We start from the raw sequence: 27421 nt of genomic DNA on the forward strand, positions 1-27421 counted from the left end.
CACCCCATGCACAACGAACCCACAACCCACGAGATCCCACTCAGAGAAACCCCTCCCTCCCGCCCTCCTCCCCGAGAGATAGAACACCCCCATATCCTGGTCCACCATGCACGGAGCCGAGCACCCAGAGCCCCCACCCGCCCCCGCCCGACCGCCAGGCCCCCGAGAGCCCCAAGCCCAGGTCCGCAGAAGGTCTAAGCACCATGCCTCAATGGCCCCCGAACCCCCGCGACCCCAAGCCCGGTGCCCCCCCGGCCCGGAGACCAGACCGCCCGGCCACGACGGCCGAGGACCCCAGGAAACCCCGCCCCCCCACACCAATCCCACAACACGCAAGGCCCCCCCTCCCCCGGGTCGAACCGCCGGAACGATGGCCCCTCCCCCTGACCCCACTGTACCTCCCATGTCACCGACGTCACCGCATACATTTATGAAATTAAAACTAACCACACAATAAGAAAAAAAGACATGTATATAAATGGTTATATGGTTCGCACTCTTTCCCCGGTTGGCGGTTTGGAGGGGGATCAGCCCTCCCACTGGAGAAGCCCCCCCCCCCCAGAGACGAAGATACCCCCCGAAGGAGGCTCGCCAAGCCTCTCTTCATGTCCAACATTTTGATTTTTTTTTTTTTTTTACTTTTTTTTTTAGCGTTTATCGCTTTTCTGGTCAAGCATGACCGACAGTTGTAGGGTGAAACGGGAGAGAGAGCAGGGGGAGACATTCGGCAAATGACGGCGAGTCCGGGAATCGAACTCGGAGTCAACCAGATCCGTGACGCAGCACGGAGTCCCGCGACGCAGCGCGGTAACATGGTGTGCTACTGGAGCACCCCATTTTGAATTCTTGTCCTTCATATTTGTCCATGTGCACATTTAAAGCAACTGCTATTCTAACATAACTCTGAAGAAATAATATAAAAAAAGACTAAAGACAATTGGCACTTCCCAGGTAATTCCTTTTAACCCTGTTTGACCCCCGTTGGAGGGTTGGAGGGGTAAGGCTCTCCTGGAGAGGGCCCCTCCTATAATGACGGAGATGTCCCCTGTGGGGGTTCTACAATGTCCCTATTATTGTCCAAAATTTTATTTGAATCTTTATCTTTCATATGATAGTACATTCCCAGAGCTCCCGATCAGGTCTCTGAATGTGATTCCCCATGTTCCCTGTCCTCTTAGCTGTGTGTCCTGTGTTAGTGTCTATAGTTTAGTCTAGTATGTATTATTTGTATTATATGTCCCGAGTCAAGTCTCCATTTCCCCAACTAATGTGTTCACCTTGTCTGTATTCCCAGTGGTCTGTGTGTTGTCTGCAGTACGTCTTGAATCATTGCCTCCATTCACTATCTAATTATATGCATAATATGGTATTGAATCTTGGTCGGTGTGTATGACCTCAGGGCTCGAGTCCTGCTTGGTGTGTGAGACTTCGTTATTCGAGTTCTGGCTCGTCCGGTTGATCTCGGTGCTCGGGTCCCGGTTGGTGTGTGTGGCCTCCGTGTTCGCATCTTGGCCGGCCCGGGCGACCTCCGCACCTGCATCTCGTGTGCGGATGGTCCGGCCGACCTCGGTGCCCGAGTCCCGGTTGGTCCGTTTGTATCCAGCGTCTCCCTGTCCCTCCCCCGGGGGCCATCCGTTTCATCTGGTGGGCGAGGGAGCTACAAGCTAACAAGGACGGCGCGTGGACAGGACTCGATGCGGCCCCACGTCCTGTTAGCTTGTATCCCTTGCTGCTTCATTATCACCGTGATAACTTTCATGTTAGCTTGCAGGTCCTTCTCCGGCCAGGCCTCGCTGCGGTCCAACGCCACGTTAGCTTGTATTCCCCGACCCTTCTCCAACTCCTCTCCGAGTCCATCGCTGTTGGCCTGGATGTTCCGCGTGTTAGCTTGGATATCCATTGCGTTAGCCTGTTTGCTAGCTTGTAGCTCCTGGTTAGCTACTGCGCTAGCCTGTTGGCTAGCCAACGCGGTCTGCATTTCAGCTTGGATGCCGGCCCTTAATCCATCAATGCTGTCTTGAATATTCTGCGTGCTCGCCTTGTTAGCCATTGCGCCAGCTTGTATGTTCCTCGTGTTAGCCTGTGCGCTAGCTTGTATGCTATCTCGTACAGCTTGCACAGCTTTTGCGCTAGCTTGCACATTAGCTAGTAGCTCTTGGTTAGCCTTAGCTTGTAGCTCCTGGCTAGCCTTGGCAGCATGTATGCTGGCCAGTATGATCGCTTGGAACCTCGCTAACCAGGCGGGCTCCACGGGGTCTCCGTCCCTGCCTACTTGCGTCACGCTCGCCTGAGCTATTTCTTCCGTCATTTCCTTGTGTCTAGATCTTTCCTCCGGTGTTTGTACGTCTTCTGGGGTCTTATTTCTCTCACTTTTTCTTGTGGACATCTTTCCTTTTCTCTTATATCTTTGAATTGTCACCTTTTATTTTGTTTTAGACGGTTTTACTTCCCTTTCTCGATATTATTTGACCGGGAGCTCTTTCAATGGTCTCCTATCCACCCATCTCAAAACCCGCAGTCTTTATTTTTTGTATCTACTTTCTCTCTCATTTTCTATTTTTCTCCATCAATGGACATTCTAACAAGAACCCAGATACCGTTCCTCCAAGCCGCCTGGGAGAACGACAATAAGCTGTTTTTTTTCACAGAAAAAAATACAGACATGGGTCCCATATGACGCGGCTGAGGGAAAACAACACCCCGTCAACCTGCTCCATAAAAGAGGGGACGGGGAGTGACGTACCCTATGGCGGGGGGAATCCCATGACTCAACAGACCATTACAGGCAAGGAGTCAGGTAACTCCCTAAACAACAACCCGTCAACCTGCTCCACAAAAGAGGGGAGACTTCCCATGTGAGCAATAAATTGAAAAGACATTATGCAACATTGAGCTATGTAACAATTGGACTAGGCTCTGAGGAGGAGGCTCTGAAACTCTGAGGAGGCTCCCTCACTGAGAGGGAGGCTCTGAACTCACCGAGGAGGCTCTGAAACTCCCTGAGGAGGAGGCTCTGACCCAATATACACACTACTAGTAGGGAGCAGAGCAGAAGAACAAATCGTCTCTACTGCATTGCATCACCTACCAAGCTCAATACACTTCTTTTTAAGTTCTACTCACCTTGACAATCTGAGGAGGCGGCTCTGAAACTCTGAGGATGCTCCTTAACTGAGAGGGAGGTTCTGAAACTCACAGAGGAGGCTCTGAAACTCCCTGAGGAGGAGGCTCTGAAACTCCCTGTAACAGAGGTCCACAACATGGAGCCTGAAAATAACTCACGAAAGTCTCACAACCAATAGAAACACGCCCAGTGACGTACTCTATGGCGGGGGGAATTCCGTGGCCCACCGCCCAATATGGCGTGGGACCAGGAAACTCCCCCCCCCCCCCCCCTACCTACCCTGTGACGCGCTGATCCAGCAACGTGACAGGAAGCCCGAAGGACAGGAGGCCCAACCCCCTGACCAATCAGAAAAATGGGGAGGGAGTAGGGCTGGGCGATATAACGATAAATATCGCGATATATTTTAATAATCGATATCAAATATAGAAAAAAAAAAAAAAAAATTTTGTGACCTGCAACAGGGCAGTTTTAAAACCAGAGACAGTGGACAGACTTGTCTTTCTTGCCTGCAACTTAAAGTAATGGCTTTGCTTGTCCAAATGACAATACTGACCAAATTGAGATTTATTTTTCTCTTGTCCATTTATTTTGTTTGCTTTCTAATTTAAAATACAGTTTGAAACCGTCTGTACACAGTAGGCTATGTGTGCTAGCAGAACTAGACTCCAGTCACGAGTAATTTTTTGGTTTGTCCACCAAAAAATATCAAAAATAAACTAGCAGAGCCAGAACTGTTCAACTCCCCTGGAGCCACAGCCAGCAGAGAAGCCGGTTTACTTTAGCTTTTAAACCAGCTGCAGCCTGAGAACTGGAGTGTGAGGGGATGTAACACTTTTTTTTTTATACTTATAACAATTCGATAATTATAGAAATATGATAACATTATCATATCGTTATCGCGATATGATTTTTTTCCATATCGCCCAGCCCTAGGAGGGAGGTTTTACCAGTTCACCCCCTCATGACCCCTCACCCGTGATACGATGCAATGACAAAGCAGAGCCATGACACCAGTCATAGCATGCTACATGAAGCGTTAACAGCTTCACATAGACTCATGTGCGAACCTGCCACCTGCATTTTTACACCTTTTCCTAAAGGAAGAAAAACACAGACCAAGAGAGGGGCCAAAGGCCCTGGTACAAGAGCTTAACCATGTAACTTCTGTAGGCCAACACCTAACCCAGTTGTGGATCTTAACGACACACACAACCCTCCATCACATCAAAAAAGGCAAAAGTACACTCTCACTACCGTAAAAGGAACGCCGTTTTTCATAACGAGAGAAGACACAAGTCCTCGATTAAGTACTGGCCACAGGCCTTGCTAAGTCCACATGACAGCGACCAAACAATCTTCAGAAAAAAATTGCCTCTCTAAGCAGGAGCACAACCCCAGCAGAAGCTGAAGGGTTACACTGTATCCCCACAAACATAGTGAAACAACATATTGTAAACAAAATCATGTTTGAGGGGAGGGGTGGGGGGGTGGGGGGGGGCCCAGGGGAAAACCGGGGAAAAAAAACCACCCCTCACCACCTTACCCCTGATACGACTCGTTTGAACAGGTACAGCCCTGTTAATATGTGAAACACGCCACCTGTTTATTGTCATCACAAGCTGAGAGAGGGACTCACCCCTCGATCACATGCCACTATGCATAGCTTTGCAGGGTTTTTAACCCAGCCAGTTGTGAGCTCAGCTATGTTGCCTAACGTTACATGAACACACAACCTCTCATCATACAACAAAACCAGTCCATTTTTACACATGTAAAAAACAACGCCGTTTTCTAGGTAGAGAGAAAGCTATACCAGCGATCAAGACAATTCACACACAACTAGGGATGCTCGATATTGGCTTTTTTACCGATACCGATATACCGATATTGTCCAACTCTTAATTTCCGATACCGATATATGCAGGGTCCCCCCCCCCCCCCCCCCCCCCAATTATTTTTATAATTTCAGGTAATTAACATTACATATCTCTTGTTGTGGAATTAACACAACATTATGCATACTTTTGACAATAAATAAAATCTGTAAACACATGTGATTCGGATATGGCGTGACACAGAAAAAATTTACTAACCAACACAAATGGCATAGCCATTCTCCCATATTTAATAACAATGCACTCCTTATTGCACAACGACCTATCAGATATCCCAAATGGGAAAATCAAGGAATACATACATTGGGAGATATATTCAACGAACAGGGTTTCTGTAGCCATCATGAAATTCAGAACCAATTTAACCTCACCAGCTCCACTTATTATTTCTATATACAGTTATTAGCAACTTTGAAGGCTCATGGAGTCCCATTAAAGATACCACTTGAGCACCACAGATATCACAAATTCTTCTATGAAAGGGAGACATCGAGAGGCTTTGTATCTGACTTTTATCATCACTTACTAACGTCTTCGTATGGAATCCTTCCCCTAGACTCAGTTTGGAGGAGGGATATACCAGACTTGGAAGTAGATTTTGATTGGCAAGAAGTCTGTGCAAACGTTCGACTAGCATCACGCAACCCGGACCATCAACAGATTAATCTTAATTATATTCATAGGATTTACCTGACACCTATAAGATTGAACCGAATGGGTCTTAAACAAGACTCTCTATGCTCCTTGTGTTTAAGAGGTGATATAGGTACATTTATGCATATGTATTGGGAATGCCCCCCTGTTAAGATATTCTGGGAAGAAGTCACTACGCAATTATCAGAATTTTTATTTCTGAACATACCTGTAATGCCTTCTGTATTGTTGTTGAATGATGTTTCGCAGTTAGCAGCCTCTATACAGCTAAAGAGACTAATTTTGTCCGGTCTTACGGCTGCTAAAAAGTTGATAGCATCACGATGGATTCAACCGGATAAAATGTGCCGGAAGGTATGGGTTCTCTCTTTTTTTTTAAACTTTGACCAGACAGCTGGTTCTTTTAGCGTTTATCGCTTTCTCTGGTCAAGCATGACCGACAGAAACAGGTTGAATGGGGTATAGATCGGGGGAAGACACTGAGAAAATACGGCGAGTCCGGGAGTCGAACTTGTGTACCCCAGATCCGTGACGCGCACGGTTGTCCCCGACGCCGAAATAGCGCCGAGATACGCGGTGAGCTACTGGAGCTCCCCTGGAAGGTATGGGTTCTTACCTATCTCGATGTGATTTATTTAGAGATATCTACAGCAAGAAGTTTAGGTGTCAATGAAGCCAGCATTGCAATCTGGCTAGAAGTGATGGAGAGAATAAATGTTAGCATATGAATAGTAATCTCTGGTTAGAAACGAATAATGGATGGTTATTCAAGGGGGGTCCTGAGGGGGGGGGGGGGGGAGAAGAGCGAGCAAGAGCATATGTATGTACTGTATTGTATAATGGGGATTAGGTATATATCTCGTAACCTACATTTATTGATTCAAATACAGGAATGTATATTACTGTGATTTATTGAGATATTTACTGTTAATGTTTGTCTGTCAAAAAAATAATAAAAAAAGTGTTAAAAAAAAATTAAATTAAAATCTGAATTTGTTCTTACTTGCTTGCCTGGGTAAATAAACGTTATAGAAATGTTTTTTTTTTAAAACAGATATTTTCCGATATCACATTTTAATGCCAATATCGGCCGATAATATCGGTAGGCCGATAATATCGGACATCCCTACACACAACACATGTCGCATCCCCAAATGTAGTGAAGCAACATACGTTTTGGAAAAAACATCGTTATTACAAAAACATTCGGAAAGGGGAAGGAAGGAAGAGGGGGGAAGTGTCCAATGGACCCTTACCTGCACCAATGAACGCAGGCTGAGAGGACTGCAACAGGCTTGTCTCCTTACGTTGACGAAGGCCCTCGCTGGCGGGGCAAAAGAAGCTCTTCGCTCCGGCGAAACGCCCCCCTCCAACAGCCGATCATGGTGCAGGGCCGACTACATCTTCTGTCAAAGATGACGTCGTAGTCAGAGTGCTATGGCCTGCTATTCTCACGGCTAATGTTCAACGGTGTAGCACAAGCTAACAGCTAACTCCAGGCTAACTGGTAGCATCAGGTTAACGTTCCCAGCCGAGCGAGCGTACAGAGCTAGCGTTGTAGCTAACAGCTAACTGGCTAACAGGTAGCTCAACCCAGCTAGAACGCAAGCTAAGCAGCCACCACCGAAACTGCACAACGTGAGAACACAATATAGGCCAACACTTCAGACAGCCGCTGTCTGTCCCTCTCCTCATCCGAAGAGAGAAGAGGAAAAGAAGTCAACACAGTCTTCAGAACGGTGATTATCAGACACAGCGGTGCCGGCACAATTCCCTCACGGGCTGCAGCCGACTTGAGCGTGGAGATATTCCTATAATGAAACACCAAACCCACCTCCCTCGTGCCGGGTAACTTTCATCTTGAAAGGTGGGGCCTCGCACGGTGACAGAGTATCCGTTTGTCCAGAGATCCGGGGGATTGAACCGCAGATTCGGATACGGTCCCAGGCAACAGAGCTCCCGATGAGGAGCTCATGTAACGTGGGCGTCAAACCAGAACCCTCTCCACGCCGCTAAGAGGCAGCAAAAAAGGGTACCAGCCTGGAGCCGGCTTTCGTAAGTCGTGTAGCCATTCCCCCCATAGCGACACAACTGGTGCTCGCATATCAAAACCATCACCCACCCGGAGAGGCAGCTAGCCCTCACAACAGCCGAGCGCCTCTCAAGCAAAGTCCAACTGCAGAGCGGAGGTAATACCTGTCCAACTGCAGAGCTGGAGGAATGCAGGTGGGGATTAGGCCAGCGACGCGAGCCCCTAATACGAAAATGCCGGTGGAGGTCAGAATGATCATCATCTTCTAGACACCCCGGTGGCGAAGACATTATCGCTGTATTTCCTCGAAAATAGTGAGAGAAAATAAAGATATAATGTCAACGCAGCTCCTTCATCGTAGCTCCTCTTCAACATTTCACTAATCTCAAAGTGGTGTATACAGGCACTTGCCGTGGTGAAAACAAGGAAGGGGCTGTTAGTATGGCCACACCCCTGCTTATGTAGAGGAGCGGATGGGGGTGTGGCCAGGCGGATGGGTGTGTAAAGGTGCATGTGGAGATTTATTCAGTGCTAGTACTGATATGGAAGAGGATTCCAGTAGACGCAGAGCGGAGCTATACGATATATAACCACTATTAAACTGTCAACAAAAAATTCCCAAAAGGTCTATTGCATAAAAAGATAAACTAGGGATGTATAGAAATGAATTACTGGCTTTATCCAATCTGTGGACCAATGTTCTGGAAATATATGCAAATGAACATATACATGTATAGACAATGCATATTTAAACATAACATTTCCAAAAACCTTTTACACAGAAAATAATTGTCTCAATGTAAGTAATGAACTGGGAAAGTATTGTGGTGATATTTATTATGTAAAATGTTTTACCCTTTTCAACTTTTCAGGTGGAGCCAAAAAAGTCCCATGCTATATTCTGCTCCCCTCGCGTAATTCGCGCACGGCTCGTGGTTGAGACATGAACGTAATCAGGTTATTGTGTGCCTGTGACTCCTGAACACGTAGATACACCCCCCGAGTCAATCAGAGCTTCCTACGCTGAGCTATCATAACTTTCGCGCACCTAACGCATGATACCTCAGACAAAACTGTAACAGTGAGGCATTCACCGGTAGGGGGTAGGTGCGTAAAAGTTACGATACCTCAGCGTAGGAAGGTCCGATCGACTCGGGAGTTGTCTCTACATGTTCAGAAGACTCAGGGGTATAAGAACCTTAGTCCCCAGACAACCCAACCTACGAGTGAATCTATGAAGGAGCAAAATATGGCAGGAGACATAAAAAAACTCATTTTTTTAACAAAAGCACTCCTTACCTTCAGGAGGTGATAACCACTAATAAACTACAAAACCAAAAGGTATATCATATCAAAACATAATCTAGGGATGTATAGGTATAATAAAATCACATCTAGAATTTGCCCACCCAGATGGTACCAAAAAAGTGTTTGGCCCAAGGACTATATCTCGAGAACTGTTCATCCGATCAAATTCACACTTGGGATGTGAATTGTACTTATTTAATGTCTATTCTTAAATCTGCACGTTTACATTGCACTACTTTTATTGTCTTTTATACCTATTCTTATGTCTGCAATTTATGCATGGTTTTTTATTCTGTCAATTGTGTGCTGATTTTATGTTCATGTTAATTTTATACTAATTGCTGTGGGGCACTCTGGACTGTGGTCCATGTGTGAAAAAAAGGTACTATATAGACAGTTATTAATATTTATTATTGTTATATTGTAGAAATGTGTACATTGAAATGTCTGTAAAGTCTCGACGACATTGAAAATGAGGGTGACCTCAATTGTCTTTGAGAATAAATAAAGGTTTGAATGAATTACTGAGGAACCAACGGAGTGCAGTATTGAGTGAGAAGTTGATCAGATGAGCAGAATGCTGTCAGCAGCCAGACTGCGGTTCTCAATACTGCAAGCACCATTTCCGGGGGCCAAGCTAGGAATGGGCACTGCACTAGTTCAGAGACATTCACAGTATATTATATTACTAAACTCCAACCCACACATTAGACAAAAACAAAAAAAGCAAATAAAGCATAATACCAAGCAGGGCTCTTTTGCCCAGAGGTCACTGTTTGACAGCATTATGACAGCAGATATAAGCTAATAATAACATTACTAGTACGATGTCTCTTTCAGGGGACCAGCACTATAGTGGTGAATTTCATTATCTTCTCAAACATTGTCATGGTTATTTTGTGTTCTGACGTACTTATATATATATATATATATATATATATATACATAGAAAAAGTATATATATACAAATCTTTAGTTTATTTTACTCTGTCTATTCTATTTAATTCTATATCATGTGTATCAGTGATAATCAAACTGTAAACAAAGAGGCCTATTAACTCAATGGAGGCCAAACCCGAGATAAGTCGGGTTAACTCGCCAGCGGTTATTCGCCAGACCTGAGATTTCTTGGGTTTTGGTCGTTTATTCCTTTATTCGATATTTTTATTCATTATTCATCGAGGGACCTTGGTGTTACCATAGGGAATGAGTCTGAGATCGCCAAAGTGGTATGGCGGTATTGAGCACCCTTTGTAACCTTGTATCTTGGCCTGTGTAACGGCCAAATGTCTCACTTTTCCTTGTCGGGCGAGTGGAGCGGTTCTCCCGGTTCCATTGAAGCGCGTCAAATATCCCCGATTCATATGTTGTGGTGGGTTATGCCGTGGACCAAATGGACATTGGATAATTGGAATATTATTTTTGGAATACTCCCGATCACAGGTAAGGACTATCTGACGTAAATTTTTGCTTGATCGTGCAATGCTTTTATACCGATCGGGCTGATAAGCGTGTTTAGTGTTCAATACGAATGCCGTTACTGGCAATCAAATAATCAGAAACGACCCCCCCCCCCCCCCTTTCATGCATTCATGATGCAACATAATACCTATGACATAGATTTGATTTGGGAATAGTAGCGTGTACAGGCAAGAAACGGCAACGTTTATAGTAGAATTGACACATAAGGCTATAACTCAGCATTTCGGGAATTACCCCAGACCGCTCTAAAACCATACTTATATTCACCACGGTATAACACAGGAACGTATGGATGGAAACATTTATTCTTTTTCACATATTGAACGATAGATAGGTGATGTCAAATGGGCCATAGTATTGTATCCTTAGCTATAATATAGAATATAGTTATAGCTCTACAAACAAGGTGACGCATTCCTATCTTTTAAAGCATGGCCTTGCTATGACGGGCCCGTCTAATAGCTGGCGCTGAATGAGTTAATATAGATCCTAATATGAAAAACGTGGTGATTTAATGTTCTATGCCTTACCCTGACTTTGTCTATTTTGCTGCCATCTATGTATTTTATGCTCATTTTGTGCACATGTTATGCCCTTTTATATTATTATTATTATTTTCTTTACTGCTGTGAAGCACATTGAGCTGCAATTCTTGTATGAAAGGTGCTATACAAACAACGTTTATTATTATTATTTCGTTTCTTTTATTCTCATTTAACTTTCCCCTACTTCCCAGAGCTGTGTATGTACCCCGGACATAGGGAGGCTTTGAGCCAGGGGCATGAAGTTAGGCAGCTAGTAGGATTGGTGCCCAGGCTGCTCTAACCTGTGGTGTGGCAGAGAGGGCAGCAGTGAAGCAGTCCACCGCCTTGTCGTACTCCCCACTGAGGTTGAAGAGCACGCCCAGGCCACACTGCAGCTGGGGGTCCACCCGGGAAGGCTCAGAGTTAGCCGCACTCAGGAAGAGAGACTGGACCTCAGTGAACAGAGACCTGGGTGAGTGAGGGAAAGGGAAGATAATGATATTAATACTAGGGCTATTTCTTTTTACACCATTTAATCATGTTACCCTTTTTGACCACAAGCTGCCTGTGGGCACTGGGCAGTGTGTTTACTTTCCTGATCCCTCCGACAGGCAAACCAATAGACTGATGAGTGACCAGACATATTCAATCTTTATTTATACTCTATGAGTAGTTCAACTCATTTACAGTGTCGTAGAGATGTTACATTCACAAATATCCTAGTGTGTTAATAAATACAGAAACATCAGGTGATAAATCTAATGGCTGAATGATGAACAGAGTCTAAGGGCTTAAGAGTGGAAGCCGCTGCATGTCTATAAATCACATTGTAATCCAGAACGGATAGGAATACTGCTTCAACAACATGCTTCAACAACATGCTTCAACAACATGCTTCAACACCTCTGCTTCAACAACATGCTTCAACAACTCTGCTTCAACAACATGCTTCAACAACATGCTTCAACAACTCTGCTTCAACACATGCTTCAACAACTCTGCTTCAACAACATGCTTCAACAACATGCTTCAACAACTCTGCTTCAACAACATGTCAAACATGCTTCAACAACTCTGCTTCAACAACATGCTTCAACAACATGATTCAACAACATGCTTCAACAACATGCCCTGAATGGCAGATTTCTAGGGATGAATGATATAACCAAAACAGTATCGGCTGATATCTGCATATTATCGGCCTAATGAGAAAACTGGGCAGATACATATCCACAAACACAGAGTATATGATTGATGATGTTTTATTTAATTTTTTGTATAATCTTTTTTTTTTATAATTAACGACATTGGTCAGATGACCAGAACTGGCCAGATGTGAACAACTGATGATTATTTGGGTACTTGGATGCACAACAGCATTGCATTTCCTTGCCTATAATTACTACCTACCTACTGTACTAATATGTCTCTATTACTCTGCACTCAACACTGTCTGCAGCACAGTTTCAACACTGTTCGATGAACATTGTTACTCAGCTGATAGAGTCGTGCCCTTCCTGCTGACTTGTCCTCGTACAGAACTTGGTAAGTCGCTTTGGATAAAAGTGTCGGCTAAATGACAAAATGTTAACGTAAATGAATCAAACAAAGTTGTTACCCTTTTTTTTGTGTCTTATCACTTTCAGTTATGTACAAAATTGGATTACCATAGGAACTTCTTTTATACGTCCCAACATCAGTTATGGGGCGGAAGATTCATTATTGGTTATCCGTTTCCGACAAAATATTTTAACAGGATAATATGGTTTAATCCTACAGATTTCATTATACAAAGTTCCCGAATAGACTTAAACCAAGTTGCATGCAGTTTGCAATAATGTCTTTCAACTAAAGCAACAAGTTGGTTAAAATCAATGCTTTTGTATATTATTAACATTTCAAAGGCTGAAAATTCTGCATGATTTGTGGCTCAGAGTAATTAAGTAAAACTTAGCGGGTCAACTCACTCTGGCAGCAGCGATCCAAACCTCTCCCTCTCTTTCTCCCGCTCTCTGGCCCCGTCCTGCTCACGCTCGCGCTCGCTCTGCTCCAGGACCCAGCGGTATGTCGGATTGTGCCTCAGCCAATCGCGGAGGGTCTCACAGGCCTGCCTGTGCAGCGATTCGTTGGTGAAACTGACAGCCAGCGCCATCAGAGCGGTGAGGTTGTCATTCTGCAGCTCTATACATCTATTGAGGAGGGGGAGAGGGGGGAGGGGGAGAGGGGGAGAGGGGAGGGGGAGGGGGAGGGGGAGAGGGGGGAGGGGGGAGAGGGGAGCGGGGGAGGGGGAGCGGGGAAGGGGAGGGGGAGGGGGAGAGAGGGGGAGAGGGGAGGGGGAGGGGGAGAGGGGAGAGGGAGAGGGGGAGGGGGAGAGGGGGAGAGGGGGGAGGGGGAGAGGGGGAGAGGGGGAGGGGAGGGGGGGAGGGGGGAGGGGGAGAGGGGAGCGGGGGAGGGGGGAGGGGGAGGGGGGAGAGGGGGAGAGGGGGAGGGGGAGGGGAGCGGGGGAGAGGGGGGAGAGGGGGAGGGGGAGCGGGGGAGCGGGGGAGAGGGGAGAGGGGGGAGGGGGAGAGGGGGAGAGGGGGGAGGGAGGGGGAGAGGGGGAGAGGGGAGGGGGAGAGGGGAGGGGGAGAGGGGGAGAGGGGGAGAGGGGGAGAGAGGGGGAGAGGGGGAGAGGGGAGGGGGGAGAGGGGGAGAGGAAAAACACAACAATCAGGAAATGGCAATGAGCACAATTTGTCATTGTCAGCCTCAGAAATACTGCAGGGTTATAGACTGCAGGGTTATAGACTGCAGGGTTATAGACTGCAGGGTTATAGACTGCAGGGTTATAGACTGCAGGGTTATAGACTGCAGGGTCAGAGACTGCAGGGTTATAGACTGCAGGGTTATAGACTGCAGGGTCATAGACTGCAGGGTCAGAGACTGCAGGGTTATAGACTGCAGGGTCAGAGACTGCAGGGTTATAGACTGCAGGGTTATAGACTGCAGGGTTATAGACTGCAGGGTTATAGACTGCAGGGTCAGAGACTGCAGGGTTATAGACTGCAGGGTTATAGACTGCAGGGTTATAGACTGCAGGGTCATAGACTGCAGGGTTATAGACTGCAGGGTTATAGACTGCAGGGTCATAGACTGCAGGGTTATAGACTGCAGGGTCATAGACTGCAGGGTTATAGACTGCAGGGTTATAGACTAGATTAGAAATCACCGTTGCATGTATTCTGAGTTCATACCTGCGGAGGGCGCTGATGGCAGCAAATTCTTGCTCATTCTCAGCTTGACAGGTTCCCAGATATTGCCAAGCCTGAAAATGAAATACAAGTGCAATGATTGAATTTCTCTGAGACATGGCAAAAAAAATGCAGCGACAAATAAAGAGCCCCAAGATTTCTCACCAGCTGGTTTTCTGGTTCCTTCTGTACGGCACTCTCAAAGAGCCGTACGGCTCTGGGGATGTCCCCCGCCTCCATCCTCTTCACCCCCTCCGCCAGGGGGTCCTGGTGGGACAGGTAAGGGTTTTCCTCCTCAAACTGGTATCCCTAGGAGAGGGGGGTGGGGGGGGCATAGAGTAATGGTCAGGTCTTACGTACGGCCGCAGACCAAACATATACAGCTGCCAGGAGGACTTCTTTACCTTGTCATAAGAAGTGCTGAGGAGCTGATCAAAGTCAGACAGCCAGGGGTGGCTCTCTGCGTCCCGCTTAGCCATCTCCTCCCACTCCTGCTGCAGCTTCTCCCAGAAGTCCACATCACTCTTGACACAAAACAAAAAAAGGACACACGGTGGCATAGATGCAAAGCACAATGGGGCAGGATCCTTTGAACACGAGTCAAAGTGCCATGTCTGTAAACCGCCACTAGGGGCAGAGTGGCTGGACTGTGAGTGAGTGAGCGAGTGAGGTCTTTTTGCATCTAGAAAACAACAATACATACCGCCACACCTTCTCACATTTCCATTATCTTCACCGTGTAGTTTTAGAATTTGTGATGGTGCTGAACTGATTCTCGTCTCACCTCCACTGCAGCTTTGGCCTGCTGGAAGTCTGGGCCACCTGCGGCAAACTGATCCACCCAGGCTTCAGCCGACTCCTCCGACACCTGGGCAGGACAGAGAGCAGGGAGCAGTGGTTGACCGAAGAGCACGTCATTTTTTATTTTTTTTATACAACGTGTAGTAAAAGGTCAAATGAACTGAGCTTGAGAAGTGCAACAGTAAAATAGGAGGGGGTGGGGTGGATGGAAAAAGGGATGGAAAGAAAAGATAAAAAGCCACACCCTTTCTCCCACTCCTCCGTCCATCCCTTCGGTAACAAGCACTCTACTCATCCCCGCGAGGGAATGATTTATTTTCACCAGATGGAAAATCCACTCAACAGCAGTGAATCTTCTCGAGTTTATACAAACGGTAAAAAAAACTAAAAAACAACAACAACGAAGTACGACGCAGGTAAGTGAAAAAAAAATATTATAAAAAAAGAAACAATTTATCAAAAGAGGCCAAAAGAAATAGTCTGATGACATCATAAGCTCAACGCAACTCGACAACCAGTTGCGAAGCCACGTCACGCGGTGTTGCTGTGACGTCAGAGAAGGGGGGGGGGGGGGGGTCCTACCTTCCCGACGACCTTGGCCCACTGCTCTGCCTGTTTAGCCTTAGCTGTTTCAATCTTCTTGTTCCTCTCTCGGGTTTCCAGGGGCAGAGTGCCTCCCCCTGTCTCCTCCAGGAACTAGGACAGTAGGCAAGGGTGGGGGTTGGCGGAGGGGAGAGGAGGAGTGTGTGGCGTGGCGGGGCGGAGCAGGAGCAGTTTTAAGTTGGAGTAGATGAGTGTAGGTTGTTAATTGAGGGAATGGTTAAAGACAAGTGTTCACAGGAAAGGGGGGAAAGTAGACGTCAGAGTTAGAGGCTGATTGTTAGACTGAGAGCCACGGCTATGAACAGATACAAGACTGACACCTTTATACATCTTCAGTTCAGTCAATTCAGGAGGATCCCCACGGCTTCCTGAACCTAATGAAGTAAAAATTATCCCAAATCCAAGCAAAACCGAGAATTCAAGATGAGGAATGCCTACAACACGTGTACCCTTGAAACAGACTGGAAGCGGGGGCAGTGTGGCTGGATGCAAGTGGCAATATGTTGGCACAAGAACAAACACACCAAGCATGGGGCTTTTGAATGTATTCTGGGTATCGCTGTAAGTGAATAGTATTTCTATGGAGTCTGTGTCCAGCGGCTTGCTGAAAGAATAGCCTCAACGGAGCTCCGGTGTGTGGCCAGCAGCATCCATTAACATGGTGTGGCCAGCAGCATCCATTAACATGGTGGCCAGCAGCATCCATTAACATGGTGTGGCCAGCAGCATCCATTAACATGGTGTGGCCAGCAGCATCCATTAACATGGTGTGGCCAGCAGCCTCCATTAACATGGTGTGGCCAGCAGCCTCCATTAACATGGTGTGGCCAGCAGCATCCATTAACATGGTGTGGCCAGCAGCATCCATTAACATGGTGTGGCCAGCAGCATCCATTAACATGGTGTGGCCAGCAGCATCCATTAACATGGTGTGGCCAGCAGCATCCATTACCATGGTGTGGCCAGCAGCATCCATTAACATGGTGTGGTCAGCAGCATCCATTAACATGGTGTGGCCAGCAGCATCCATTAACATGGTGTGGCCAGCAGCATCCATTAACATGGTGTGGCCAGCAGCATCCATTAACATGGTGTGAGCAGCATCCATTAACATGGTGTGGCCAGCAGCATCCATTAACATGGTGTGGCCAGCAGCATCCATTAACATGGTGTGGCCAGCAGCATTCATTAACATGGTGGCCAGCAGCATCCATTAACATGGTGTGGCCAGCAGCATTCATTAACATGGTGGCCAGCAGCATCCATTAACATGGTGTGGCCAGCAGCCTCCATTAACATGGTGTGGTCAGCAGCATCCATTAACATGGTGTGGCCAGCAGCATCCATTAACATGGTGTGGCCATATCCCGATACTGCCCGAGCCCTTCCCATTTCGCTGGTCGCCCTCCGGCTTCGTTTACCTAGGAGTATTTGTGACACCCACCTATGATACGTTGGCTAAGGCCAATTTTCCCCCTCTTTTAGACACCATAAGGGCAGACTTAGTTAGATGGGCCCCCTTACCGATCTCCTGGCTGGGTAGGATTGCCCTCGTCAAGATGAACGTACTCCCCAGACTGTTGTACCCTCTTCAAATGATCCCAGTGCTGCTGACAAACAAGGTTATCAAGGTGCTGGAAGGCTGGCTAAGCTCATTCATTTGGAATGGGAAGAAACCGCGTCTGAAAATGGCCAAATTACAGATGGATAGTGAAGATGGGGGTCTAGACCTACCTAATATTAGACACTACCAGCTGGCGGCACACCTCAGGGTGATGGTCGGCTGGTTCAGAGCAGACCCACTGTCGATATGGCTGGACGTTGAATCCTCGCAATCTAAGTCCCCCCTGTGGAACCTACTATTTATCAAAGACTTTAGGTCTGTGAGGAAGGTGTGCTCCAACCCCATCACATTATGTTCCGTCAAGGCCTGGAAGACTGTCCGTAAGGTGGAGGGCCGAGCCAAGCTGACCTCTCCTCTTACCCCGATTGTAGGCAATCCTGACTTTAAGCCAGACCAAATCGGCGGCGGCTTCAAGACCTGGTATAAGCAGGGCATAACTAATCTTGGCCACCTGTTTGATGGCCGGACCCTAATGTCCTATACACAGCTGCAGCAGCGATATGGTCTATTGAAAGCGGAATTTTTTAGGTACCTACAAATTAGGCAGTTTATCACCAAGGACACCTCACTTTTAACTGACATCTCCACCTCGCAGGTGGAGAAAGCCCTCTCCTTGCAGATCCCCAAAAAACAAATATCTATCTTCTATAGTACTCTGAACCTTAATTCATCTTTATCTTCCTATGTTACTAAACAGTCCTGGGAAGAGGATTTGGACATAGAAATCACAGATGCAGACTGGCAGGATACGTGGACCTACGCAAAAAAAATCTCGGTTTGTAACCGCACCAAGGCCATCCAAATTAGAATATTGCATCGCATTCATATTACCCCCGCCCGTAAAAGTAAAATGGATCCCAATACGTCCCCACTTTGCTTTAAATGCAAGATAGAGATTGGAAATCACGTCCACTGTTTTTGGACCTGTGTAAAACTACAGAGCTACTGGTACGACGTTGTAGAAGAACTGTCTGACATATTTCACACCCCCATCGAGCTGGATCCCCTCTGCCTTTTGCTGGGCCTCCCAGATATTCATGTTACCAATTCCAAGCATAAGAGACTGTTCAATTTGTTGACATTTGCTGCTAGAAAGAACATCCTATTGTTTTGGATCAAGGACGAGGTCCCGTCAATAAGGTCATGGCACAATATCATAATGGAATGTATCCCCTGTGAATATATTACGTGTATGCTGCATTCCAAGTTGGACACTTTTTATGAGATCTGGGACCCCTATCTGTCACATATTGGGCCTGCACTATCCACCACTGTACTCGCCGGATTTCCCCATTACCAGTAACCTCCCACTGCTGCCTTGTTTTGTCTGACGGTACTGGCATTGTAAATACTGTACATGTCCTATTGACTACAGTGGTGCTGTACATGTACCCTTGACTACAGTAATACTGTACATATCCACTTGACTACATTAGTACTGTACATGCCCACTTGACTACAATGATACTGTACATGTCCTCTTGGCTACAGTAGTGCAGTACATGTTCTCTTGACTACAGTAATGCGGTACATGCCCACTTGACTACAGTGATACTGTACATGCCCTCTTGACTACAATAATACTGTACATGCCCACTTGACTACATTGATACTGTACGTGTCCTCTTGGCTACAGTAATGCGGTACATGCCCACTTGACTACATTGTTACTGTACGTGTCCTCTTGGCTGCAGTAGTACTGTACATGCACTCTGGGCTACTAGGGAATACACGGTCATATGCACACGTTCACAACACACATATATGCATGTACACATAAAACATATACATAGGTAAAGCACACGCACATATGGGTAGGTAGAACACACATATATATAGCACACGAGATAATGCGCACACGTGAAAGCCACACTTGTTTTATTTTATTTATATTATTTTCTATTGTCATTTCCTTATTTAATTTTTATTGTCTTTTTTTTTTTTTTTTCTGTCTTGTGATGTTATTACTGTCGTTAGTGTCATTATTTTTATTATTGTTAACGGTATTGTATTGTGATGTCTTGTTCTATGTTGAAAATTGAAAATAAAAACATAAAAAAAAAGAAAAAAAATGGTGTGGCCAGCAGCATCCATTAACATGGTGTGGCCAGCAGCATCCATTAACATGGTGTGGTCAGCAGCATCCATTAACATGGTGTGGCCAGCAGCATCCATTAACATGGTGCGGCCAGCAGCATCCATTAACATGGTGCGGCCAGCAGCATCCATTAACATGGTGTGGCCAGCAGCATCCATTAACATGGTGTGGCCAGCAGCATCCATTAACATGGTGTGGCCAGCAGCATCCATTAACATGGTGTGGCCAGCAGCATCCATTAACATGGTGGCCAGCAGCATCCATTAACATGGTGGCCAGCAGCATCCATTAACATGGTGTGGCCAGCAGCATCCATTAACATGGTGTGGCCAGCAGCATCCATTAACATGGTGTGGCCAGCAGCATCCATTAACATGGTGTGGCCAGCAGCATTCAATAACATGGTGTGGCCAGCAGCATCCATTAACATGGTGTGGCCAGCAGCCTCCATTAACATGGTGTGGCCAGCAGCCTCCATTAACATGGTGTGGCCAGCAGCATCCATTAACATGGTGTGGCCAGCAGCATCCATTAACATGGTGTGGCCAGCAGCATTCATTAACATGGTGGCCAGCAGCATCCATTAACATGGTGTGGCCAGCAGCATCCATTAACATGGTGTGGCCAGCAGCATCCATTAACATGGTGTGGCCAGCAGCATTCATTAACATGGTGGTCAGCAGCATCCATTAACATGGTGTGGCCAGCAGCATTCATTAACATGGTGTGGCCAGCAGCATCCATTAACATGGTGTGGCCAGCAGCATCCATTAACATGGTGTGGCCAGCAGCCTCCATTAACATGGTGCGGCCAGCAGCATCCATTAACATGGTGTGGCCAGCAACATCCATTAACATGGTGGCCAGCAGCATTCATTAACATGGTGTGGCCAGCAGCATTTATTAACATGGTGTGGCCAGCAGCATCCATTAACATGGTGTGGCCAGCAGCATCCATTAACATGGTGTGGTCAGCAGCATCCATTAACATGGTGTGGCCAGCAGCATCCATTAACATGGTGTGGCCAGCAGCATCCATTAACATGGTGTGGTCAGCAGCATCCATTAACATGGTGTGGTCAGCAGCATCCATTAACATGGTGGCCAGCAGCATCCATTAACATGGTGGCCAGCAGCATCCATTAACATGGTGTGGCCAGCAGCATTCATTAACATGGTGGCCAGCAGCATCCATTAACATGGTGTGGCCAGCAGCATCCATTAACATGGTGTGGCCAGCAGCCTCCATTAACATGGTGTGGCCAGCAGCATCCATTAACATGGTGTGGCCAGCAGCATTCATTAACATGGTGGTCAGCAGCATCCATTAACATGGTGTGGCCAGCAGCATCCATTAACATGGTGCGGCCAGCAGCATCCATTAACATGGTGTGGCCAGCAGCATTCATTAACATGGTGGGGCCAGCAGCATTCATTAACATGGTGGCCAGCAGCATCCATTAACATGGTGTGGCCAGCAGCCTCCATTAACATGGTGTGGCCAGCAGCCTCCATTAACATGGTGTGGTCAGCAGCATCCATTAACATGGTGTGGCCAGCAGCCTCCATTAACATGGTGTGGCCAGCAGCCTCCATTAACATGGTGTGGCCAGCAGCCTCCATTAACATGGTGTGGCCAGCAGCATCCATTAACATGGTGGCCAGCAGCATCCATTAACATGGTGGCCAGCAGCATTCATTAACATGGTGTGGCCAGCAGCATCCATTAACATGGTGTGGCCAGCAGCATCCATTAACATGGTGTGGCCAGCAGCATCCATTAACATGGTGTGGTCAGCAGCATCCATTAACATGGTGGCCAGCAGCGTCCATTAACATGGTGTGGCCAGCAGCATCCATTAACATGGTGGCCAGCAGCGTCCATTAACATGGTGTGGCCAGCAGCATTCATTAACATGGTGTGGTCAGCAGCATCCATTAACATGGTGTGGCCAGCAGCATCCATTAACATGGTGTGGTCAGCAGCATTCATTAACATGGTGTGGTCAGCAGCATCCATTAACATGGTGTGGCCAGCAGCATCCATTAACATGGTGGCCAGCAGCATCCATTAACATGGTGTGGTCAGCAGCATTCATTAACATGGTGTGGTCAGCAGCATCCATTAACATGGTGTGGTCAGCAGCATCCATTAACATGGTGTGGTCAGCAGCATTCATTAACATGGTGTGGTCAGCAGCATACATTAACATGGTGTGGCCAGCAGCATCCATTAACATGGTGGCCAGCAGCGTCCATTAACATGGTGTGGCCAGCAGCATCCATTAACCCTTTCCCCGCCAATAACGGCATACGACGGGTTTCAAGTTCATGCGAATTCTGCCAATAACGGCGTACGACGTGATTCTGATCATAATTTCATATTTTCGCCATGGTATTCATATTTCACTCAGAGCCTTGTCGGATGCTGTGTGAGCCAGCACAACTCTGCAACGCTTCAATACTGCCACCTGGTGGCTGATCGGCGAGTTGCAACCGGAAGTGGATCTCTTGTGATCGCGGTGCGTCTCCCTATTCCGTCCGGCCACTCGTTTATCGTCGCAGGACTCAATACACACACCGTGGATATGGATCTTTGCCATAACTCAATAATCTACATGATTTGGGCATGTATTAGTAATATACAAACCGGAAATGGATCGCCTAGATCCCCACCACATAACTGGGATCTGTTTGCTCCACTCTCATCGCCCAACGGTACGAGGAGACTGACGTGAGTTTCAGCGTTTTTGTTTATCATTTTCGATACAAACTGCTCTGATCAATATATCACCCATACTACATGAAGCATCTAACGACTATCACGGAATTATAAACAACCCCCCCCCCCTCCGTTCACCCGCGCATGATCAGTCATAACGTTTAGGACCATGTACAGTTGAAATTTTTAATATAGCGTCGATCGGTATCAAACTGCATTTGATGATCTAATATATGCATTTGTGCCTATATCTCACGTTCTGGGAAATACTGCAGAAAACGATAAAAACATATTTATACTCTAGACGGTATTTTAGACGGTATTTTCGTATGAATGTGTGAATGAAAAAGTTAAACGTTCCTACATCCTGAACGATAGATAATCGATGTTGAATGGGCCATAGTAATGTCAATTTAGCAATACAATTTAAAAAGTTATAGCCCTGCAAAGAAGGTGAACATCTCCATAGACTTACAGTGCTGGCAGAGATCAAACAGCGATGGATATAAGCGTGGCAGAGAATGGGTTAACATGGTGTGGCCAGCAGCATCCATTAACATGGTGGCCAGCAGCATCCATTAACATGGTGGCCAGCAGCATCCATTAACATGGTGGCCAGCAGCATCCATTAACATGGTCTGGCCAGCAGCATCCATTAACATGGTGTGGCCAGCAGCATCCATTAACATGGTGTGGTCAGCAGCATCCATTAACATGGTGGCCAGCAGCATCCATTAACATGGTGTGGCCAGCAGCATCCATTAACATGGTGTGGCCAGCAGCATCCATTAACATGGTGTGGCCAGCAGCATCCATTAACATGGTGTGGCCAGCAGCATCCATTAACATGGTGTGGCCAGCAGCATCCATTAACATGGTGTGGCCAGCAGCATCCATTAACATGGTGTGGTCAGCAGCATCCATTAACATGGTGTGGCCAGCAGCATCCATTAACATGGTGTGGCCAGCAGCATCCATTAACATGGTGTGGCCAGCAGCATCCATTAACATGGTGTGGTCAGCAGCCTCCATTAACATGGTGTGGCCAGCAGCATCCATTAACATGGTGTGGTCAGCAGCATCCATTAACATGGTGTGGTCAGCAGCATTCATTAACATGGTGTGGCCATATCCCGATACTGCCCGAGCCCTTCCCATTTCGCTGGTCGCCCTCCGGATTCGTTTACCTAGGAGTATTTGTGACACCCACCTATGATACGTTGGCTAAGGCCAATTTTCCCCCTCTTTTAGACACCATAAGGGCAGACTGAGGGCCCTTTCTCACTCACTCTATTCGTTTCTATTTCGTTCCGTTCTGCCCGTTCCGAGATCTGATCCGAACTCCCCCCCCCTCTCCCTCTAGTTTGTGTACACACTTCAGTCTGGGTGCGCTCTGGGTTTTGTTTACGGTTTGCGCTTTGAGCTTGTAAGCTTGCCGTAGTCGATGATGTCACGCTCGAAATGTAAACACAGGGAGTGTTAACACGGAGACTGGAGAATGGATGTTGATATAAAGAAACAAATAACTAATAAATATGAAGTTATATTTGAACCTCTGTTGTCAAGCCTTGTCAATATAACCCACCCCATTTTATCACGAATGGATGGTGTTGTAGAGTCCGCTTTTGAGCGTTTTGAGCGATCTACTGGTCGACCACGGCCGACTGGTTGGGCACCACTGGTCTAATAGAAATAAATGCATTCGAACAATGTATAGACATAGCAATGGCAAACAAAATTTATGGCGTTATGTCAGCACCAGGCGCCACGCCCGTGAAAAGGTACAAGCTCGCAAAGCCACACCCCCCGTTCTCCCGAGACCACCTCTGCCAGCTGATCCCGTTCAGCGGGGGGTGAAACGATTCAGCCCCGTTTCGCACCCCAAAAGGGGTGAGTGAGAACACTGCCCCCCGTGCTCCGGGACGGTGATTCGATACAAAAGGCTGAGTGTGAAAGCCCCCTTAGTTAGATGGGCCCCTTTACCGATCTCCTGGCTGGGTAGGATTGCCCTCGTCAAGATGAACGTACTCCCCAGACTATTATACCCTCTCCAAATGATCCCAGTGCTGCTGACAAACAAGGTTATCAAGGTGCTGGAAGGCTGGCTAAGCTCATTCATTTGGAATGGGAAGAAACCGCGTCTGAAAATGGCCAAATTACAGATGGATAGTGAAGATGGGGGTCTAGACCTACCTAATATTAGACACTACCAGCTGGCGGCACACCTCAGGGTGATGGTCGGCTGGTTCAGAGCAGACCCACTGTCAATATGGCTGGACGTTGAATCCTCGCAATCTAAGTCCCCCTTGTGGAACCTACTATTTATCAAAGACTTTAGGTCTGTGAGGAAGGTGTGCTCCAACCCCATCACATTATGTTCCGTCAAGGCCTGGAAGACTGTCCGTAAGGTGGAGGGCCGAGCCAAGCTGACCTCTCCTCTTACCCCGATTGTAGGCAATCCTGACTTTAAGCCAGACCAAATCGGCGGCGGCTTCAAGACCTGGTATAAGCAGGGCATAACTAATCTTGGCCACCTGTTTGATGGCCGGACCCTAATGTCCTTTACACAGCTGCAGCAGCGATATGGTCTATTGAAAGCGGAATTTTTTTAGGTACCTACAAATTAGGCAGTTTATCACCAAGGACACCTCACTTTTAACTGACATCTCCACCTCGCAGGTGGAGAAAGCCCTCTCCTTGCAGATCCCCAAAAAACAAATATCTATCTTCTATAGTACTCTGAACCTTAATTCATCTTTATCTTCCTATGTTACTAAACAGTCCTGGGAAGAGGATTTGGACATAGAAATCACAGATGCAGACTGGCAGTATACGTGGACCTATGCAAAAAAGATCTCGGTTTGTAACCGCACCAAGGCCATCCAAATTAGAATATTGCATCGCATTCATATTACCCCCGCCCGTAAAAGTAAAATGGATCCCAATACGTCCCCACTTTGCTTTAAATGCAAGATAGAGATTGGAAATCACGTCCACTGTTTTTGGACCTGTGTAAAACTACAGAGCTACTGGTACGACGTTGTAGAAGTACTGTCTGACATATTTCACACCCCCATCGAGCTGGATCCCCTCTGCCTTTTGCTGGGCCTCCCAGATATTCATGTTACCAATTCCAAGCATAAGAGACTGTTCAATTTGTTGACATTTGCTGCTAGAAAGAACATCCTATTGTTTTGGATCAAGGACGAGGTCCCGTCAATAAGGTCATGGCACAAATGGCACAATATCATAATGGAATGTATCCCCTGTGAGTATATTACGTGTATGCTGCATTCCAAGTTGGACACTTTATGAGATCTGGGACCCCTATCTGTCACATATTGGGCCTGCACTATCCACCACTGTACTCGCCGGATTTCCCCATTACCAGTAACCTCCCACTGCTGCCTTGTTTTGTCTGACGGTACTGGCATTGTAAATACTGTACATGTCCTATTGACTACAGTGGTACTATACATGTTCTCTTGACTACAGTAATACTGTACATATCCACTTGACTACATTAGTACTGTACATGCCCACTTGGCTACAGTAGTGCGGTACATGTTCTCTTGACTACAGTAATGCGGTACATGCCCACTACAGTGATACTGTACATGCCCTCTTGACTACAATAATACTGTACATGCCCACTTGACCACATTGATACTGTACGTGTCCTCTTGGCTGCAGTAGTACTGTACATGCACTCTGGGCTACTAGGGAATACACGGTCATATGCACACGTTCACAACACACATATATGCATGTACACATAAAACATATACATAGGTAAAGCACACGCACATATGGGTAGGTAGAACACGCATATATATAGCACACGAGATAATGCGCACACGTGAAAGCCACACTTGTTTTATTTTATTTATTTTATTTTCTATTGTCATTTCCTTATTTAATTTTTATTGTCTTTTTTTTTTTCCTGTCTTGTGATGTTATTACTGTTGTTAGTGTCATTATTTTTATTATTGTTAACGGTATTGTATTGTGATGTCTTGTTCTATGTTGAAAATTGAAAATAAAAACATTTATAAAAAAAAAAAAAAAAAGACATGGTGTGGCCAGCAGCATCCATTAACATGGTGTGGCCAGCAGCATCCATTAACATGGTGTGGTCAGCAGCATCCATTAACATGGTGTGGCCAGCAGCATCCATTAACATGGTGTGGCCAGCAGCCTCCATTAACATGGTGTGGCCAGCAGCATTCATTAACATGGTGTGGCCAGCAGCATCCATTAACATGGTGGCCAGCAGCCTCCATTAACATGGTGTGGCCAGCAGCATCTATTAACATGGTGTGGCCAGCAGCATCCATTAACATGGTGTGGTCAGCAGCATCCATTAACATGGTGTGGCCAGCAGCATCCATTAACATGGTGTGGCCAGCAGCATCCATTAACATGGTGTGGCCAGCAGCATCCATTAACATGGTGTGGCCAGCAGCCTCCATTAACATGGTGTGACCAGCAGCATCCATTAACATGGTGTGGTCAGCAGCATCCATTAACATGGTGTGGCCAGCAGCCTCCATTAACATGGTGTGGCCAGCAGCCTCCATTAACATGGTGTGGCCAGCAGCCTCCATTAACATGGTGTGGCCAGCAGCATCCATTAACATGGTGGCCAGCAGCATCCATTAACATGGTGTGGCCAGCAGCCTCCATTAACATGGTGTGGTCAGCAGCCTCCATTAACATGGTGGCCAGCAGCCTCCATTAACATGGTGTGGCCAGCAGCATCCATTAACATGGTGGCCAGCAGCCTCCATTAACATGGTGTGGTCAGCAGCATCCATTAACATGGTGTGGCCAGCAGCCTCCATTAACATGGTGTGGCCAGCAGCCTCCATTAACATGGTGTGGCCAGCAGCATCCATTAACATGGTGTGGTCAGCAGCATCCATTAACATGGTGTGGTCAGCAGCATCCATTAACATGGTGTGGTCAGCAGCATCCATTAACATGGTGTGGCCAGCAGCATCCATTAACATGGTGTGGTCAGCAGCCTCCATTAACATGGTGTGGTCAGCAGCCTCCATTAACATGGTGGCCAGCAGCATCCATTAACATGGTGTGGTCAGCAGCATCCATTAACATGGTGTGGTCAGCAGCATCCATTAACATGGTGTGGCCAGCAGCACCCATTAACATGGTGTGGCCAGCAGCATCCATTAACATGGTGTGGTCAGCAGCATCCATTAACATGGTGTGGCCAGCAGCATCCATTAACATGGTGTGGCCAGCAGCCTCCATTAACATGGTGTGGCCAGCAGCATCCATTAACATGGTGTGGCCAGCAG

At 46.8% G+C, this 27421-nt stretch overlaps 1 protein-coding gene across 2 annotated transcripts in view; it reads right to left on the reverse strand.

Moving 5' to 3' along the window:
• The window catches only part of pex5 (peroxisomal biogenesis factor 5), a 113491-nt gene that overhangs the window by 28043 nt on the left and 58027 nt on the right, over nt 1–27421 (reverse strand). For both annotated transcript variants that reach the window (XM_084336045.1, XM_084336044.1), the window contains 6 exons: nt 15037–15120; nt 14657–14776; nt 14418–14561; nt 14256–14326; nt 12990–13211; nt 11325–11490 (listed from right to left, as the gene is read on the reverse strand). In XM_084336045.1, coding sequence (XP_084192171.1) covers nt 11325–11490; nt 12990–13211; nt 14256–14326; nt 14418–14561; nt 14657–14776; nt 15037–15120 — 807 coding nt within the window. The remainder of the gene's footprint in view (nt 1–11324; nt 11491–12989; nt 13212–14255; nt 14327–14417; nt 14562–14656; nt 14777–15036; nt 15121–27421) is intronic.

This window comes from Notolepis coatsorum, assembly GCF_963971535.1.
Source record: "Notolepis coatsorum genome assembly, chromosome: 19".
Lineage (NCBI taxonomy): Eukaryota > Metazoa > Chordata > Actinopteri > Aulopiformes > Paralepididae > Notolepis > Notolepis coatsorum.